The 20,064-nt window shown below is 39.0% G+C and overlaps 1 protein-coding gene across 1 annotated transcript in view; it reads right to left on the reverse strand.

The window, feature by feature from the left end:
• NEB (nebulin) overlaps positions 1-20,064 on the reverse strand; it is a 265,912-nt gene that overhangs the window by 226,641 nt on the left and 19,207 nt on the right. Inside the window, exons 10-17 of the mRNA XM_006880817.1 lie at positions 16,979-17,083; positions 7,960-8,064; positions 7,182-7,289; positions 3,588-3,704; positions 1,809-1,913; positions 1,615-1,722; positions 1,406-1,510; positions 900-998 (exon numbers count right to left, since the gene is read on the reverse strand). Coding sequence (XP_006880879.1) covers positions 900-998; positions 1,406-1,510; positions 1,615-1,722; positions 1,809-1,913; positions 3,588-3,704; positions 7,182-7,289; positions 7,960-8,064; positions 16,979-17,083 — 852 coding nt within the window. The remainder of the gene's footprint in view (positions 1-899; positions 999-1,405; positions 1,511-1,614; positions 1,723-1,808; positions 1,914-3,587; positions 3,705-7,181; positions 7,290-7,959; positions 8,065-16,978; positions 17,084-20,064) is intronic.

Genomic DNA, 20,064 nt, shown 5'->3' on the forward strand with positions numbered 1-20,064 from the left:
ATAGCTGAAAAGAGGGATCCAGAGCTTTTATCCATTATTCTACACTCTTTACATCCATAGATTGGGTTTTGACAGCCGTTGTCAGGCCTGTTATCATGGCAGGACCGTATGACATGAAGAGGTTGGCTCATATTCTTTGCTCTCTATGTACATAACAGCTGACTCTGTAGATTTTCATAGCTCAGCTCTTCCTTGCTTTGTGTTGTCAATATTCATTTAGTGGCGAACCTTTCCTAACATGCTTCACTTCATCCATATTCTAATTAAAGTCTGGTCTTTCTGGTTGTAAGTCTACTGTAATTACATATTTTTTAGTTCAGTACAAGTTAGGAAGTTAATATTTAAAACACCACATAATAAAACAATAAATGCCCCCCAAAAATAGTCTCAAAGACTACTCACTGAAAAACTTCGTTGACAGCAAAAACATCCCTGTTTTAAATACCTGCGCTGTGCCAGGCTAGGTGCCATGCACTCAACCTCAAAAGAGTCCCAAATTTTAAAAGGGACTGGTACACATAATTTGTGTATTTCATTTAGAACTAAAATAAATTTATTTAAATAATTAAATACTTTTAATATTTTAAATTAATTATAAATAATTTCTCATAATTGGTTGAACAAAAATTTTCATTCCGTTTTTCTATACTCAAGAGTTCATTTCAATGCATTTAACTGCATTACTTTCCTTTATAAAATTATTTTGTTGTAGGTGTTATCCTCCCAATGAGATGTAAGGAAACCAAATATAAAATTACTTTAGGTGAATATGTACATGTTAAACTTGCCAAAACACACATATCCTTTTTGTAAATATAACCAGTCACTGGATTTTAGGTGTAGAGTTATGAAATGCTCTCTCACCTAACTGACTATCCCAGACATTTGGCAGAACTTACATCACTCAGTTGTTTGGAATTGACCTGGGCTTGCAGCTGGACAGGGGAGTCAGTCACTTGAGTGAATTTTGTCTTGTCTGGGTGAACTTTGTACGTATGCTGGAAAAGGAGAAAGGGAATTTGGCTTAGCAATAAGTATCTCTGTCATATCCAAACTGGCCTGAAAACAAATAAGCAGAACCTTCCCCAGCCCGAACAAAGAAACAAACTTAGAGCAATACATTTGAGTGCCATTTCCATGACAGGTGGGTTTTGGTTGGTTTTTTTGGTTTTTGTTTTTTCCCTTCTTGAGATCTATACAAGCAACTTTCCCCATATCTTCATCTTTCTCATAACTTATTTTGGAAGATGAACAAGAATTAACTTTTGAAATGTATGAAGGCAAATCAAAAGAAACAGTAGAGTTCCCTGTGTTTATTTGTAGAAGTGTCACAATTTTAAGTACATCTTGGCTACTTGTAGCAATGGAAGACAGTTAACCAACAACATTCATTCTCCCAACTTACATCTTTGCACTGATCTAGCTTCTTGATTGTCTCATATTCTTGAGTTATAGTCTGGGGGAAGAAGCATTTGCCTCTGTCCTCTTCATATTCTGCCTTGTAATTTTTCTATGAGGAGAAGAAATCAGACTTAAGAATGCAATTATTGTATTTACTTCTCCCTCCCCAAATGGATTCTTTGGAAAATCAAATAGAATTGTCTTGGAACTTACGTCACTGTTTTGAGCTGTGACTTTCATACAGTGTGTATAATATGGATCCTCGAAGCTGCCCACATAATGTCCCAAAATATTCTTCAGGTAAGAATCTTTATATTTAGTCTAAAAGACAAAACATCCTTCATCACATGACTGACAACATGACAGGTCATTTCTCTAGGAGCTGGAGAGCCCACAGGATTGCTTACATCACTACTGAAGTTATGCAGAATCGTATCCAGCTGAAATTTGGGAGTCTCGCAGTAATTTATGCTCTTCGCTTTTGTCTTTTCATAGTTTTCTTTGTATAATTTCTGTCAAAGAATGGGGAAAAAATCAGCTACAGTCGGTTCCTGTCACTCCCACACAGATTATAACACTTGTATTTTCCAACACTAAACAAAAGAAGAAGAAAGATGGCCTGCTGGCTGTCTTAAAAGCTGACAATCAAACATCGATGTGTCACATGCATCAGACCTTTCCATTACTAATTCTTGTACAGTCTAAGTTTCTAATAATCTTAAAAAAATATTTTTTTTTCCTTTACAAAATCGCTCTCTCTCTCTGACCAAACTACACAAGCACAAGAGCTGGCATCATTCTGAAGAGTACCCTTCTCCATTCTCACCTCATGGACTCATTCCCCCCTCACTGAGGTTGGTACACACCAAGGAGTGTTTTGAACATTTTTTGTTGTTGTTTTAAAGATACCTTCATAAGACTTTAGTGCAAGTTGAGAAAAACTCTTTATCTTTTTTGCCACAGATCAATGTCTTCTAATAATAACTTATTAAAATTAGATAGCCTTAAAAAATAAAGCCTAAATAAATACATCAGAATTCAAATCAAGAATCTATTAACTACTCTCTGGTGGAATTTCTCTTTAGCACTAACAATAAACGTCTTCTCTTTGTAAAGAGTGGGCATTGTGCAGCTCCTGACTACAGCTAATTTGACTATGTTTTGATGTGTTTGTGTTTGATGGAGCTCTCGTGTCCTAGAGGGTAAGGAGCTATGCTGACAACCCAAAGGCACATGGTTTGAATCCTCCAGCTACTCTGGGGAGAATTATGGGCAATCTCTTTCCATGCAGTTTACTGACTCTGATCTGAAAACTCCATGGAGAGTCAGCTATGTCTGCTTTAGTTCCAATTTAAGGGCATAAAACAAAAACATGACTAGGGTGGTGTTAAGCTTACTCCATATTTCTCTTTGTGTCCCTAATTACCAACACTGAGGGTGACCAGTTGACGACAAATATACAGCCATTGGTTCATTAGACTTTCAATCACTCAGTTACTCAAAGACTGTAAATCTTTCTCCCAAGGAGCAGATGGTAGATTCAAACCACCTACATTTGGATTGGCAGATCAATTCCCTGTCCACTAAGCCATCAGTGCTCCCTCCTCTTTCAACCTTAGGCCTGATTCTTATTTATCTAATCTATTTCAGATCTAATTACGTAAATTAGGTCTTAATGCAATAGATAGAAATTTACATGAAGAGTTAAGGTTCATTCTTTTAAAAGCCTTATCATCTATACATTATTAGTTACGGAGCCAAACTTTAAGTAAAAAGTGGAGGAACTACAGAGTCAGCCTGGAGAACACAGGGCAGGAAGCTAACATGTGTCTCTCCTTGCCTTTTTTTTTAAATGGAAATTTTAATGAAAGTTTATAGAGACTGGATTTTCATTCATTCATTGTTGCACATTCTCCTTCCCTTTTAATCATAAGCACAGGCACCCACAGCCTGTAAGCAAATGAGCATTTTCCCTCTTCTGTGAACCAGATCCACAGGTCTAGGAAAATGGAGACATATTACACAGGAGACTCCCTATCTTGTTGCTAGAGCATCTTGGTGAAACTGCTACAATGTAACATTAAGGTATTTGCAGTTACATTTTTATTCAGTCATTCTAGAAGGAGAAAATTTCCATCTCTCACAGCTGTGGTTTCAAAAACACTTCTTGACAAGATTGTACTTACATCACTTAGGGCGTTTCCTGCCGCCTTCAGCTGCCTGAACAGTGGCTGCTCTGTAGCAGGAAGTACATTGTAATCAGCTTTTCCTTTATTCTTCTCATAGTCTTCTTTGTATTTTACCTGCAGGAGTGAAGTAAAATGAAGAAGTAATTCTCCAGGCTATTTTTTGTGATAATTTCTATTACCGATATTATGGTATAGTTTCACAAACCAATTTTCTTTTTGGAAAAGTAGTAGCTTGACATTTCATAAACAAAATACCTATTGTAACATGTAACAGAAACAGAGAAAGGGTATACAATTCCAGGATTCCTTTTCTTCCCATTCATTCAAAAATATCCACAAGGTGTCAAATATGTTTGCTATGTGCCTGGCTTGAGAACAGATTCAAGGAAAAAACCAACAACACTTGGTCCTTGCCCTCAATGAGAGAGAGCTGGATAAAGAATATGAGAGAGAGACGGAGAGAGAGAAGGGGGGAAAAGGAGAGAGAGAGAGAGAGAGCACACACCACATCTCAGATACTAGGTACTAAAGAATCCTCATCGAGCCTTTTAACTTTCAGTTGTCTAACTGGAAAAAAAATTATTTCATTCATTCATTCATTTATTCATTTATCTATCTATCTATCTATCTATCTATTTATTAGAAAGGAAGCTAGAAGCATCACCAACTCACTTCCTAATGCCTCCCTTTGGCTGTGTGTGTGTGTGTGTGTGAGAGAGAGAGAGAGAGAATATTTAAAGTGCAGGTGGGAGGGGGAGGAGGAGGGATCTGGGAGTGGAATTTGTAGTGACACCTTCACCTTTTGCATCTGCCCCTTCCAGCTGTGATTCAAGCTATAGCAGAAGTAGTCAGGGAGTTCAGGAAGCAAAAGTTCCCATTAGGCATGTGGTCACAATGGGTAGAACAAGAAATGGATGTGGATCCCAGACACAGTCTCCACTTTAATGAATGAAATCATGTCTGTATAACCCCAGAATATAGATGAGTTCAAGAAATATAATATTTAAACATTTAAAAACCTCAGGAAACAGAGCAGATAAACTTCATTCCCAAATACAGGAGAAACAAAACCGAAACATCAATGCACCATCCCTAAAATCTCCACAAAGGACTTAGCAGATGTTTGACAGGAAAGGAAGACCCAAATCTTCCATTTATTATGACTTCTATTCTTTTCTAAAGTAGAAGACTTTTCCTTAAAAAACTAAAACTAAACAACCTAAAGCTATTCCACAGATTTATACATGCCCTGTATCCAGGGTATGCTGCCTTCTCTCCTATTGGAGGGAGGACTGTCCGTGCTGTTACAAGTCTCCTCATTAGCACCAGATCTCCTCTTCTTTCTGCGCTACAGGACTCCAGTCATTGCTCATATCTTATCATCAATGTTTCTCTCAATAGAAAATTTTCCCCATCAGCATAGATCTATCATGCTTTTGTCTATCTTGAAAAATTAGGGCACTCTGGAGATATAGTGGTAAGGAGCTGCACTGCCTGTCAATCCAAAGGCACTTAGTTTGAATCTACCAGCTGCTCTGTGGGAGAAAGATGGGTAATTTTTTCCCCATTTCATTTACTGTTTCTGAAAACTCACTGGAGGATCAGCTATGATCTGGTTCCAACTTGATAGCACATAGTCATATAACAATATTGAAAAATCCTCTCCTTATACATTTATGTAACAATTATTGCCCCATTTTCTTTTTGTCTTTACAGAAAACATAGAACAGTTGAGTATACTTGCAGCTTTCCATTTCTCTCTTCTCGTTTACTCTTGATTCCTCTTCAGCAAGACTTTAGTCACCAAGACTCAACCAAATCCCTCTTGGCAAGGTTATCAAAGACTTTAATTCTTTCTTCACTTGATGCCCAAGATACTACTCTCTCCTCCTTTGGTCTTTTGATGCCTTCACACGGTAACATGCCAGAATTCAGTCACTGGGATTTTTCAATCTATATTAATTCCCAAGTACCACACATATGCTAATGACTCTCAAATTTACCTACCAATTAAATAATGACTCAGATATCTTCCTTGAAAAATTTAAACTCATATAATCAACTGGTCACTTGACATTTCCATTTATGTATCTAAAGGCATTTCAAAGTGAACATGCCTCACACTGAATTCCTGTCTACCCCAAACGCATACACCTGTCCCTTCCATAGTCTTCCCTATCTTTTTTTTCTACCAGTTTATTTACAACATTCAAATACATTGTTTCCAAGAACAAATGCTTTCAAATTCCCTCACCCTCCACCAATTAAATTGTACAACCCAATGATTAATCCCCCCTCTCCCTGCACATTCTCATCCCTCTGCTTCCAACCTCTCCTATCCCTCTTCCCTCTTGGATCCTTATACTTATTCTACAATAATGATTTTATACAACATTTATCCTTGTGGGACTGAGTTAGTTCACTAAGCATAATGCTCTCCAGCCCCACCCAAGTTAGGTAATAATTTATAAAATCATTGTTCCTGTATACTGCATAGTATTCCAAGGAAAACTCCATTTGTTTAGTGGTTCACACAAAAATCTTCCTCTCACATCCCACACCCAATTCAAGGATGAATTATATTGGCTTTACTTCTTAAAAAGTTATTACCACCCACATAGCTTTTCCATTTAAACCCAAATACCATTAGCTTGCACTTGGATATTGTCACCATGTTCTAGGTGATCTTAACTCTTTTGGGCCAAAGTCAAAGTCAAAGTCAGGAAATGAATCGAGTTCACTATGCATTTTCTATTAGCTAACCTGATTTCACTGAAGTCAGCCAACAAAGGCATATAATGACATAGTCCAAACCAGAATTTCCCAAACCCATCCATGAATGTGTGCTTCTTGTCTGTAATTAGGCTTTTGCCAGGCAGTGGGCAAAATATGGAAAAGAATCGTTCCATTGAGCTTGGGAGTATCTATCTTCATTTCAGCATATCAGTTATCTTTTTTTGGTGGACCAGGAAATGTCCTACTGGCTGAGGCTTCTGGGTTGTAAAAATGCTTTACTCTATAAGACACTGAAGACAGTAATTTGCTCATAAAACTCATTGTCATCAAGTCAGAATTGATGTATCACTGAGCTTCTAGTGGCTCAGGAGGCAAAGATGGCCCACCTTTCTCTCAATGGAGCCCCGATTGATTTGAATGTCCAGAGAGATGAGACTTTGGGGTTGACCGCACAAATCCTTACAGACTTTGCCACCATTGTTGCTGGCATTGTGTGCTGACAAGTTGGAACCAAACCATACTGACCGTCCAGAGAGTTTTCAGAGGCAGTAAAGTGTCCATCCTCTCAGAGCAGCTAGTGGATTCAAACTGTGTGACTTGGGGATTTCAGTGCAGGAAGTTGTAATTAACCACACATGGAGGGGGAAAGCAGCCAGATTATAATCTCAAAGTGGGGTGGGTTTGTTTTGTTTCAGTCCTACTAGTCTATGAAATTCAAATGCCTAGGATCCATTGGTTTTTACCTTGGCAGTTCTGGGAAAAGTCTCATTATTTTCGTCATACACAAGATTGAGAGTAATAAGAAATACATCCACCCTGAAACCTATAAACAAACAGAGTAGCCATCACCCATACCTTGCTGGCGGCCACCCCAGCTTGCTTGTTCACTTTGTACTCGGGTGTCTCCGTCTGCATGAAGTAGATCTGGTCTTTCAAATTCTCAAAGTCTTCTTGGTATTTCCTCTGTAAGACACAAAACATGCTGATGGACTGCTGCAGAGGAAACCTCAAGACTTTTACAAGAGAGGACACCAGACATTTGGAGAAGTTCAAAGTCATGCTCCCCCTGACTGAGACACACTGACAGCAGATTTAGACTATGGTGCCAGCAATTTACCAGATATCAGAGACAATTAGAATAGGCCAAGGGACAGATCACAAAAAAAAATAGATCTTGAAGGTTTTAAGTAAGAAATTCAAGAGGATAGGAACTTAGGTTTATGCTTTCTAGTGAGGAGAGTTTAGGAAGGAATGAATGAATTAATCCATTTCATTCACACAGAGTTTAAGTTCACTAGACAAAGGGCCTCTTGGTCTTTTTACCATTAGTAACATTGAAACCTGAGCTAAATAACTATTTATTTGTCACTTGTAAGAAAGGCTTAACCATATGATTCGGTGGAAAATGAGGCAGAAATAATGCGATTTGCTTAAAATAATATTTCTCAAATGGAAAAAGAGATTTTAGAATTTCTTTCTTCACAGGAACTCTTGGTCAGAATTTGTTCTCAAAGACAGTGGCCTGGCCTCAGCCACTCTGCCACCACGTTGGGGGGTGCAGCAGGAGACCAGAGGCTGCTGAAAGAAAGGGTAACTCCGGGTCTAGCCACCCCCACCCCCACCCCCGACTCACTGTGCTGATGTTGTCAGCGTTCATTCTAGCCGTTGCGATTTCAAAGCAAGGTGTCTCGCTCCATTTGCCTTTGACTTTATTTTCATAGTCTTCCTTGTATTTTTGCTAGGAACAGAAGAAAACAAGCAAAATTCAGTAATTGACGGATAAATCAATCAAGTTAGTAAAAAAAGTTTTTAAAAATATCTTTATGGGACCGTACTTAAGTTTTTAATGTTGTTCTTTGCGGCCATTGAGTTGATCTGAGATAGGGGAGGAAGAATTACTTTGAAACTTCACCTGTAGCCCCTCTCACTAGCCTGTAATTGCCTTAAACTCTGCTATTATTAGTATCTGGTGATTACTTACCCTCCAGTTTGATAAGATATTGTTCTCTATGTGTTGCTGTTGTTATGTAATAACTCATAGCTGACCCTCCAGCAGATTTTCAGGTGCTGTAAATTGAATGGGAGGAGACTGTCCATCTTTTTTCTATGGAGCAGCTGGTGGATTCAAACTATCTACCTTTAGGTTGGCAGTGTAACTCTTTATCTTGTAAGCCACCAGAGATCCCTTCCTGAACACTTGACTTTCTGAAAATCTGGTCTAAACTGAAACCAGAAACCAATTTGAATTAGTTCTTAGAGTTTACACAGACATACCACTCACGACCAAGAGTTAGCCTTTGAAGCAAGAAGAAAGGCTACTAGAAAGGGGTACTGAACTGGAAAGCCTTGCTATGCAATGCATCATCCCATAAGTGTAGTCTTTTGACCCAGAATCCTCTACATTAGTATCCATCTTGAAAAACAACCGGCACAATTATTTAATTATCATACCTCCTCCAATTGGGTTATTTCCCAGAATTCACCCCCTTCTCTTGTGAATAAACATGGAACTTCTTCTCACCTAAATCTTTATAAGCCCAAAATTTCTTCAGTTCCAAGAGTTGTGGGTTAGATTATTTCATCCCTCTATACCTTCCTTTGTACTTTTATGTCACAAAATATTTTTCCTGACAAACCTCTTTCCTAACAAATCCCTGCTTTCGTGGAAAAGCCTGGATCCCTGTTTCACTATTCTTACTTAGGAAGAGGAAGAATCCAAATTTAAGGGGCATACTAGAAATATTTTCTCAGTGATCATATTTAAAGGGTACTCTGGAAACTTTGGGCATGTTGCAAGAAGGGACCAGTCCTTGAAGAGGGACTTTATGCTTCAGAAGGTGGAGGAAGAGGAAGACCCTTGATGAGGTGGATTGATTCAGTGACTGGGGTAATGGGGGTAAGTGTGTCATAAACAATAAAGTTGGCACAGGAGAGAGCAGGGGTCAGAGCTGTTGTACATACATTCGTTATGAGTGGCAAGTGACTCAACAGCACACAAAAACAACAACTGGCAACAGATTGTTTTACTCATATCAACCCCATGGGACAGAGGAGAACTTTACTGACTTTTCTAAGCAGCTGCACTGCTAATACAAGGCACACAGTTTGAAGTCGCCAGCTGCTCTGTGGGAGAAAAATGGGCAATCTCCTTCCATGTGATTAACTGCCTCTGGAGGGTCAGCTATAGGTCAGTTTCAACTCAATGCGGCAGAATAATCTAATCATTCAGGGAGCAGATCTCAAGGTCTTTTGCATGCATGTCCATTAGTGGGTCCAAACCACCAACCATCAAGTTCGCATTTTAGTGCTTCACCATTGCACCACCAAGATTCCTTCTAAGTTCTTAATGAGGGGGGGGAAAAAAAACCAACCCACAAACTCACTGTCAATGAATTAGTTCCAAATAATAGTGACCCTCTGTACTAGGTTTCCAAGATTGCCCATCTTTTACCCCTAGAGAGGCTGGTGGATTTGAACTGCCAAAGACAAGCAGCCTTTGGGTTGGCAGTACAATAAAAATGCAGTGGACTAGGCCATCAGAGTTTCTAAGTCTTTAGAGTTGTTGTCAGTGTTATTACGTACCATCAAGTTGGAACCACCTCATAGCTGGCCCTCCAGCAGGTTTTCAGAGGGACTGAATTGCATAGGAGGAGACTGCCCATCTTTTTTCTGTGGACCACTGGTAAAATTGTGGACTTTCAAGCTGGTAGTACAAAAATCCTCAGCACTAAACCATCAGAATCCCCTAAGTCCACAGTAAATTCTTTACATTGTGGGTGTAATATCAATTTACTCAACAAGAGAGGTGGGGAGGGAGAAACAAAGAGAAGAGGGGAGAAAAGAAACCAATTCCCCCTTTCACTGCTGATTTTGGAAATGAAATTCATTCAGAATCTGTGAGTGTTCCCTGGTGTTTGAGTGAGAGATAGTCAGAAGCTATGTTCCATTTTTATTTCTGAGCTATAATAAAATCTACCAATCTCAAACTGACATGAGAATTTAGCTTCATCATTCATTGCTAAACTTCCATAAAACTCCTAGTTATCCAGAAAACAGCCACCATAACAAAATTTGGCCTTTAGACTGATGAATATTGCCTATAAACTAATGAATGAGATCTCTAAATTTAGACATGAATAAATTTAATGAGAAGCAGAAATAAATTCAAAAATTGAACAGTTTCTCTCCTATGTCACCTTCCAACCCTCCCCATCCAATTCTCAGGCTTTGAGCTCTGTGAAGAGGGTGCTTATGACATTCTTTTTCATACCCTCAGAACTTAATACGAAATACACACAGGAGTAGCTTCATAAATGTTTGTTGAACGACATTAAACTGAATTGGTTATGAACTATCTTGGCCTCAGTTTTCATGGAGCAGATTTTATGTTGCCAACAACCCCAAACCTGGGTGTATAAGAACTAGAACTATTTTCTCTCCATGGCTCATAGAAATATGTTAATAGACCTAACCAAAGGACCCCAAGGTGTTTGTATACCTGCCCCTTAACACACCCTTCAAGGAAAACAGCAACAAGAAAGGCTTTACCAAGAGTGATGCTTAGAATCAATGAGCTTGGGTTCAAGGAACAATCAAGTTCTTTTTACAGCTTTTCCTTTTGGAGCACCAGACATGGACTCAAGGGGCCCTGGCAGTTTAGCTTGCAGCGTGTGGGGCTGCTAACCCAGAAGTCAGCAGTTAGAATCCATCAGCCCCTCAATGAGAGCTAATCTCTGAGAGTTGTTGCCTCCCCCAAAGATTTATAGCCTCAGAGACCTGGTGAAGGGTCACTTCAATTTGGAATTGACTCCATGGCAGTGGGTTTGGTTTGTTACATGGTTTTTAGGTCTGAGTTCAGAAACCTCAGTCCAAGTTTTGACTCCATCTTTAGCAAAGCTATAACTTAGCCTCTCCAAGTCTCAGCTTTTCTTAACCACACATTTCAGAGGCAATACTTAGAGGATTGTTCAACAGATGAAATAAGAACCCACAATGAAGTCCTTTGTGAGTATTAATGTGTTAAACAGAATAATTGTAATAAGGATGATGGCCAGTATTATTGTTATTATCACACCAGAGAGGGAAAGACATTCTGGAGAAAAGAAAAAGGTGTGTGTGGTTACGTGTGTGAGCGTATATGTATGTATGTCTATATGTGAGAGAGAATTCATAAGAGACAGTTCATTTGAAATCTTTCCAGAGATAAGATTTACCAATTGATTGATTATCTCTCTTGACAGAATTCAAGTTAATAAAATTAGTTTTGGAATTAGCTAAGACTTCCTGTTTCTAATAATAATTATTTCTAATCTTTTTACTGTGACATCATTGCTGTTGCATGCAATGAGTCAAATCAACTCTGACTTACAGTAACTCTCAAGGAACAGAAGCTAACCACCTAGAGGTTTTCCCTAGGCATAATCTCCATGGAAGCAGACTTCCAGGTGATTCTATTATGGAGCCACTTGGTCAGATCAAACCACTAATCTTTTAGTTAGTAATTGTGTGCGTAACCACTGGGTTCATTGTGACTATAATAGACTACTTAAAAATTTGAAAAAGCTATATAATGACGTAAATAGTATTTTAGAAATTCTTGATGTGCATAAAACCCAAGACATGATCTTATAGTCTATAATATTGTATGTTTACTTATAAACAGTCTTATTTATAACTAGAGAGCTCTGGTAGCTTCGTCTGTAATGAGTTGTGCTGCTAACTCAAAGGCCACACATTTCCAGCAGTTCAAATCCACCAGCAGCTCCATGGGAGAATGATAGGCATTCTGGGCCAATTCCACCCATGTGATTTACAGCCTGAGAAACCCACCACAGGCTCACTATCAAGTCAGTTCTGAGATTCCAGCAATGAGTTGAGTTTATTTATCTACAAGGGCATGGCCTGTAGTGAATTGCACTGCCAGTCCAATGAGTTCAAGCTCCCAACAGTCTGAATCCACTCATCACTACTTAGAAGAAAGATGGGCAGCCTCCCGCCATAACAATTGATAGCCTCAGAAACCAGGTAGAGGGTCTCTATGTGAAACTGACTCGATAGCAGTCAGATTGAATTGAGTTTTATTTATAAATAGAACACATATGGTGGAATATTTTTCTTTACCCTGCATTCTGCAGTTAAAGAGGGAAAACTCTTAAATTGGGAAGGGACAGTTGAGTCTGACACATTCCAAGACTGAGATGCAGAGAGCTTAATTAAAGTGGAAAAGGCAGCATCTGTTCTAAATTAGGCTTAAAAGTTGAGCTATTATAGGGAAATAGGCATTGTGCATGTAAATTTGTTAAGGAAACTAGAATCACAGATGAATTTTTATAGTCAGAGATAGATGCATGAGTTTTTAATAAGACATGAAAGCAAGAAGCAAAATAAGATTAGAATCTATGTAGTTATGTCATCAAAAGTCCTCTCTCCCATTTTAACCCCCATGAACAAAGACTTAGTATTCCTTCTGCCCAGAACCTAATACAGCTCAGGGTGGGATGGTTCTCTCACAGCCCACTTCCAAATACTCCTATGTCTGAAAAGATTTTCATATCACAAGAGGAGGATGGCACTAATAGCCATTGAGGAACTTCAAGATATCAATTACATTTGCAGAAAGGAGAGAAAATGAAAAGACAAAAACTCATCAGATGAAATGAGAAGGTGGGAGAAGTGTTTATGAAGAGCCGCCCTTCTCCAAGAAATCACAGCAAGTGTCTCAATGTTGAGCAATGCTCAAGGTTTTCTGTGGTACATGGAGGTTGGTTAACCATACCAGGGTCCAAAACCCGACTTTCCACCACCTCGAACACCTAATTCTTTGACCATGCCCATTAAAGTCTACCAGTGGAAACCTGGAGGTAAGAATCTACTTAACTTTCTCTACAATTTTGTGCTGATTTGTTCATTTACCAAAAATCAAATCATAACAAATTAGTGTAAAGGACTAGGGCCATGTCTGTGGGGGGAAAGCTGACCATATGTTGATAGATAGTTTCTATCTTTAAAGATGTCTTCCCTGAACCATTGTCCCTGTTCCCTAGCAGTTGGTGAGGGATACTTCAAACAGGCCACAAATTAGAAACCCTAAGCTCCTTGGAGGCAAGGATGGAAAAGCTTTGTCTAGCCTACTTTGGGCATGTTGATAGGTGAGGCTATTCCTGAAAGAAGGACATCATGCTTGGAAAGGTGGCACAAGAGAGGAAGACCCTAAACCAGTCAGACTGACAGTGACTGCAGCCATGGACTCATGTGTGTCAGAGATTGTGAGATTGACATAGGACAGGACAGAGTTCAGATCTGCTATTCATAGGGTCACTAGGACCCATTGGTTCAACAGCATCTAACAAGAACAAGAAGAAGTACTTCCCTTAGACATAAAACTTCATTTCTATTTTTCACATCTGTACCTGTGTTTTTGATGTGGTTATAAAATAGAAAGACACTTAAGGCCAGTTAATCACAATTCTCTTTCTCTGAGAGTAGCTAGACATTAGGTTTCCTCACAGCTCCATTCAGAGAAAAGCTATCTTCTCCAGAGGTAGTGAAAGAGGTTTCAACTGGTTTTTATCATTGCATGAGGTGGACGAAGAATAGCATTCTTCCTTCAATCAGCTCTCTTATTAGTGAAATCTACTTTTCCTAATTTCTAATGGTAGAAGAGTTCCAAAGGGTTCATACCATTAGATGTGGCCTCTTCATGCTCTGTAACAAGCTGCACTATAGAAAACAAATTGTCCATTCTCAATCACAGATAAAAATAAACCAGGATTCTGGCCTGAAGTCTTCCTACTGTTTTCCTGCTGATGAACACGGAAGGGAGCAAAAAGAACTTTCCAATGTTGCCTTCAGAGCCACACTTTCAGATGGTGATTCACGACCTTGAACTCCTGTCAGCCTATTCATCTATGCTAGAGTTACAAAAGGCAGCTGAGCCGGGAGGAAGTGCTGGCAGGTAGCTGACAGCTTTGTCAAAGCAAAGGTGAAAGAATTAATTCTGACAGGCAAAATAGGAAAGGTTGGTATACAGAATGTGTCAGTAAGAAAATGGTCACAGATAAATGACTATTGCCATTTGAACTGATAGCTGTAAGACCAAAGGGTGGATCTAAGAGACCTAACTTGATAGGAAATCCCTGGGAATGAGTTATTGGTCCTAAAGCTGTTAGGATCAGAGCCTTTGGCCTTTCGTCTTTAGCCTTTGGCAGAATTTGGTCTCAAAAACAACATTCTACATCCTACTTTGGTAAATAATTACAAGGTCTTCAAAGCTTGCAATCAGCCTTCTAACATGTAGCTATTGATCTCTCCCTGTGAGTGACCAAGAAAAGTGAAGACAAATAAAGAAGCAATTAGTCCAAGGGGTTAATAATGGACCACACAAGCTTCCACATCTACCACCCTACGACAGAATAATGGGATGGTGCCAGGCCACCACTGCTGCCTACTCAAAAAGGGGTCACAGAAGAGGACCCTTGAAGGAGTGGGAGAAAAATATGGAACAAAACTCAAAGTCATAGTCATGACCAGTCTTGCTTGCCTAACGCAGACTAGCTGAAGCACCAAGACTATGGTGCTAGGATTCAAAGGATTCTGCTAGAATCAAAGGATTCTGTAACTAAATTCACACCCGGGACTCACTTTTTAGCCAAACAATAGACATGCTTATAAGGTATTTATTCCTTAAGACCATCAAATATAGAATATCTAAAAGGCAATGCTTTCCCAGGAAGAAAGTTCAAAAGGCAAGAAAGAATAAGCTAGAAGGAAGAAGAGAAGTGAGAGTCACAGAGAGAAAGTAGAAAGGCTGATGTTACAGTGTGGAGACTGTAATTAATGTCAGAAAACAAAATCTGTATCAATTCTTGAATGGTAAACCAATTGCTCTGTAGACTTTAATTCAAAGCACAAGAAGAAGAAAAACTAAAGAGAGAAAAAGGGTGAACCCAACACCCCAAGTAATACTTACAAAGTACCCAAGATGTGACCTCATCCAACTAGAATGGCACAGTTCAATAGCCACATGATATAGACCATATGTGTAATTCTAAATTTTCTAGGGAGTCATATTTTTTAAAGTTCCAAGAAACATGTGGGGATTTCATTTTAATAATATCTTTTACTTACCCCAATGGATTTAAAATATTACGCTTCAACATATAATCACTATAATAAGAGCCAATGGGCTATTTGACATTGTCTAAGTGTTCAAATTCCAGTGTACATTTCACACATACAGATATCTGAGTTTGTACTAATCAGATTTCAAGTCCTCAATAGCCACATGGGTGTAGTTGCTACTGTACTAAAAAGTATGGATCTCAACTTACTGGCAAGCCTAAATTAGTGGGGAGACTGATTATAGAGGAATTTGAAGTGAACTTTTTAATACTTTCAAGTACTCACACTGCCTATTAAAGAAGAAGGAAGAATGTTATCTTAATAAGATATATCTAAAACTATGCTTGAAATAAAAATTAAAAATAGATCTCCTTTTGCTTCTAAATGACTCCCCTGGAAGATCTTAACCATTTTTTCTTTCAGAAAGGTAAATCATCTTTTGCAACCCAATCTTATTTAAAGGACAGTTTTCAATTGGTGCTAGTTTATGGATAATTCTATGGTTAACTTCAGTTTAAAATCCACTGCCACTGAGTCAATTGCAATTCACAGCAACCTTAAATTGGGGTTCTGTTCTGAGGCTGTAAATCCTTACTAGAGGAGAATGCTCACCTTTCTCTTACAAGTTGGCTGGGGATACAACATCATGTTACAAGAGGATATGTGTTACATCACCTGGGCTCCTTAGAGTTTGAGATTCCATCAAAATTCAGCAAAAATGGGACTCAGCTCCCTAGATAGTAAAGGAAACCCTTAAAATCAGAAGTATCCCAGGAGAAAGTGGCTGGTTTGGACCAATTTAAAATAGGAATTGAGTCTGGCCTGTTCATCAGTGGAAGGAACATCTGTGCCTCAGGGTGGGTTTACCAGCCTATATATAGGCCGACTAAGCTGTTTTTCCAGGCCTCTAAACTTAGGAAGAGCACTGCCCACTGATGTCAACTAAGCTATATCTGGGACCTCGATCAAGAATTTGTCTTTTTCTACATCTGACTGAGAGCCTAAAATTTATGGGAATTTCCACTAGGTTAAAAGAATCCAATCCTCCGTGGACATGTGTGGTTACTTGGTTACTCCAACAAATCATGTCAAGAGGGGTTAGGACTTGGATTCTATTTTCAAAATTAAGTTTTACATTTATCAACCACTGAGTCGTCACACTGGCTAAGCACTGATCAGTACAGTTCCGTGGTGTTGACCAATTAACAGAGTTAATTTTTTAACAATGGGCTCAGGTACGGTGATTGTAAAAACGACATAGGACTGGCCAGGGTTCTGTTCTTGTGTGAAGAGGGTCTCTCTGAGGCAGAACCAACTTGAAGGCAGCTATCAACTGCATGGTGATGATTATATTGCTTTGACTCTGGTTTTATGTCAGATACAAATTACTCTTAGTGTTTTATGCTTTATCTTTGCTTTCTCTGCTGATTGAGTTTTTGGTGTTGGTTGTTTTTTGTGGTGTTGTTTTGTTTTGTTTTTTATTGAGATTATTAAGCCAAGTTCTTATCTTGTTCCCCAGTGTTTTTACTCACCTTGCTCACTTGATTGGTCACTTTCTTGGCAAATTCTATGTCTGGAGGATCTGCTAGCGATGTGAATTGAGACTGCTGTTCAACATGACCTTTTTTGTAGGAAATCTAACAAAACAAAGACAAAGGTGTTAATGAGCCACAGGAAATTATTCTATTTCTCATGTTCTAGACAGATTGGCACTTAAGAAAAAACCACCACAAACACCTTTTTATGAAGTCATAAATGTTGTACAACTGTCTAACTATAAGTGATCCTTCTAGGTTTTGTGTGCACTCACTCTCAATATTGCTCGTGATTTCTATTTCCATGCATCTTCCTTCTTCACCAAGTTCCAGTTCTATTTCTTTCCATGATGGACTTCTCACCATGATGGCAGCTGCAATTATTCTCTTAAACAAAATCTGTATCTCTCAACTACTTGCCTTTTCATTATACTTACTTAATAAACCATTCTCTCTGGACCAATTAAATCACATATTTCCTCTCTTCTTGTATCCAGAACACTGATGGGTCAAAGAGTGAAAATACACATATTGGATAATTAGGGAGTTAGGGTATCTAGTTGACACTGCCTTTAATGAAGCTTGGAAATCCTGTCATGTGTCTCTCTGATCAGCCTCTACTATGTGGCTAGTACATCAACAGTGTCTTCAGGCCCAAATCAATTCCACATTACCCTCTACTTCCTCTTTTATTGAGAAAAGAAAGGCTAGTCATTAATCATTTAGCTGTGGTGTTGGAGAAGAGTGCTGAATATCCCATGAACTACCAAAGGAAGAGAGAAAGACTGTTCTTTGGAGAAAAGTGTAGCCAGAGTGCTTCTTGGAAGCAAAGATGATTAAGTTTTGTCTCACATGCTTTGTGCATGTTGCTGGGAGAGGCTGTTCCTTGTAAAGGGACATCATGGTTGGAAAGAAGGAGACACGCTAAAGAGAGGAAGACCCTCAACCAGACAGATTGACATAGTGACTGCTGCAGTGGGCTCAAGTATGTCAGAGATTGTGAGGATGGCACAGGATAGGCCAAGGTTCAGGTCTGTTGTTCATAGGGTCGCTATGAGTCATACTCCATTTGATAGCACTTACAACTCATTAATCAGTTTCTATATTCATTCCTGCTTCTCTTACTTCTCCAAGGAGAATTTTTCTGTGATGTTCTCAGTAGATTTTCTTTTATGAAAATCTCTCAAGTTAAATTCTTAGTCCTATAAAACTTCTAACAAATTGCAGATTCACAGCATTCCTATTAATTAATTACTCCTGACCCCTCTCATTCTTTTGTATCTGACTCTTTTCAGTAATTTCTCCTCTTTCTTACACCTGCAACCTCTCTTCCAGTAGCTTTTTTCCTTCAGCTTATGAAAGGCATCTGCTGCCTTAAAACCAGTTCCGTGCCAAGAATAATGCCCACTCCACTCTTAGTCTCCTTTCTTTTCTTTACTACTGACTCCCCTCTTTCTACAGTTGCTGGACCCTTGACTCCCACAAAGCAGAATTACTCATAGATTCCCCCTTTATGTCTCTGGACCTCAAAAGTGCTGTTCTCTCTCCCTGGAATTCCTTGACTCCACCTACTCCCCTTCTTTGTACAAATTGTTGCTGATGCTTCACCATTCCGGATGTGCCTGACTTTCCTTGAGGCACCCTCCTGACCCCTAAGGCTGACATAATGACTCTCTCACGGAATTTCATCTTACCTGGCTCTTAATATCTTTAAAGGACTTTTAGGGTGACACTATAACTGATGGCTTACATATCTGTCCTTTCTTGTAATGTGAGCTCTGGGGAGGCAAAAGGCATGCCCTCTCATTTGGGGTCCCTGTGGCCTGGATGGGGACTAGAATGGGTATTTAAGAATTGATTTCTGAACATGTATTTTATGCACTGAGGCAATTTGGGCAAGTATGAAGGACAGAATTATTTCTCTTTCAATGCTACAGTATTCTAATTTAGAAATTATAGGAGTTGGACAATTCTAAGGTCACAATCATCTTCTTTATGTTCTAGTCATGTATAACTAAATCTTACCATGATAGCTAGCAGCCAAATAGAACAAAGACATAATGAACAGTTTCTGTAAAAATTGCAGCTAGAAAAGGCTTCTGCTCTGTAGTGCATGGGGTCACCATGAATTCAAGGTCAACTTGACACTAGTTAAAAGAAGCAAAAAGTAATAGTCCCCTAAACAAAAGCTTTTATTAATATGAAGCATATTGAAACTAAAAGGACAGATTCTTACAATCTACCGCTTAAAAAATCCATTGCTTAACTTATTTTAAAGAAGTAAAAACTAAGCATAGAGCAACTGGAATTTTCCATGGCTAGCTATGTCCATAGAGAGAGCAACATTCTACCTGGAGAAATGCTTAATAAGTCTGACAACTTGTCAAAGGATTTCAGAGAAATGAGATCTAGAAGGGCTAATTTCTCAAGAACCTTGTTCAAAATTCTCTCTAGTTAGAATTAGGCCTTCTAGATCAACTCAAACACTCTCTTAGTGCTTACAAAGTATTTTGTCTCTGCTTAAGAGAGTAAGTATAATATGATAAGTAGTTTTAAGAGAGTCACAGGAAGAGGGCCAGGAAAGGGAGAAGAAACCTCTAACCCAACCCTTAGGGTTGAAATCTCTGTGCCTACCCAGCACTACCTTCTGTGAACAAACAGCTTGTTTAGGCCTCTGCATTCAGTAATTGTAGAAGTTCATGATGTTGACAACAGTATTAATGGGCATGACGGTAATCTGATGGTTAGATACTTTATTGGTAATAAAAATAAAAGCTGTACCTTAGCTGCCAAGTCTTTCTGGAGGAGTATAGAGAAAACCGTACTTCATTATTATATTGTTGTAGTTTGGTTTTTTGTTTTTTTTTTTCATGTGCTGCTGGGTCATTTGCCACTCATTGCGACCCTATGCACAACAGCCCTAAACTCTGCTCTATCCCTTGCCAATCCCATTGTCTCTGACACACCTATCCCCATCACCCTAGTGACGGAATCAATCCAACTTATCAAGGGTCTTCCTCTTCTGCACAGTTCCTCCACCCTCCCAAGCATGATGTCCCTCTCCAAGGACTGGTCCCTCCTTG

Source organism: Elephantulus edwardii, unplaced genomic scaffold (genome assembly GCF_000299155.1).
Source record: "Elephantulus edwardii isolate Elephantulus edwardi_28Jun2011 unplaced genomic scaffold, EleEdw1.0 scaffold00010, whole genome shotgun sequence".
Lineage (NCBI taxonomy): Eukaryota > Metazoa > Chordata > Mammalia > Macroscelidea > Macroscelididae > Elephantulus > Elephantulus edwardii.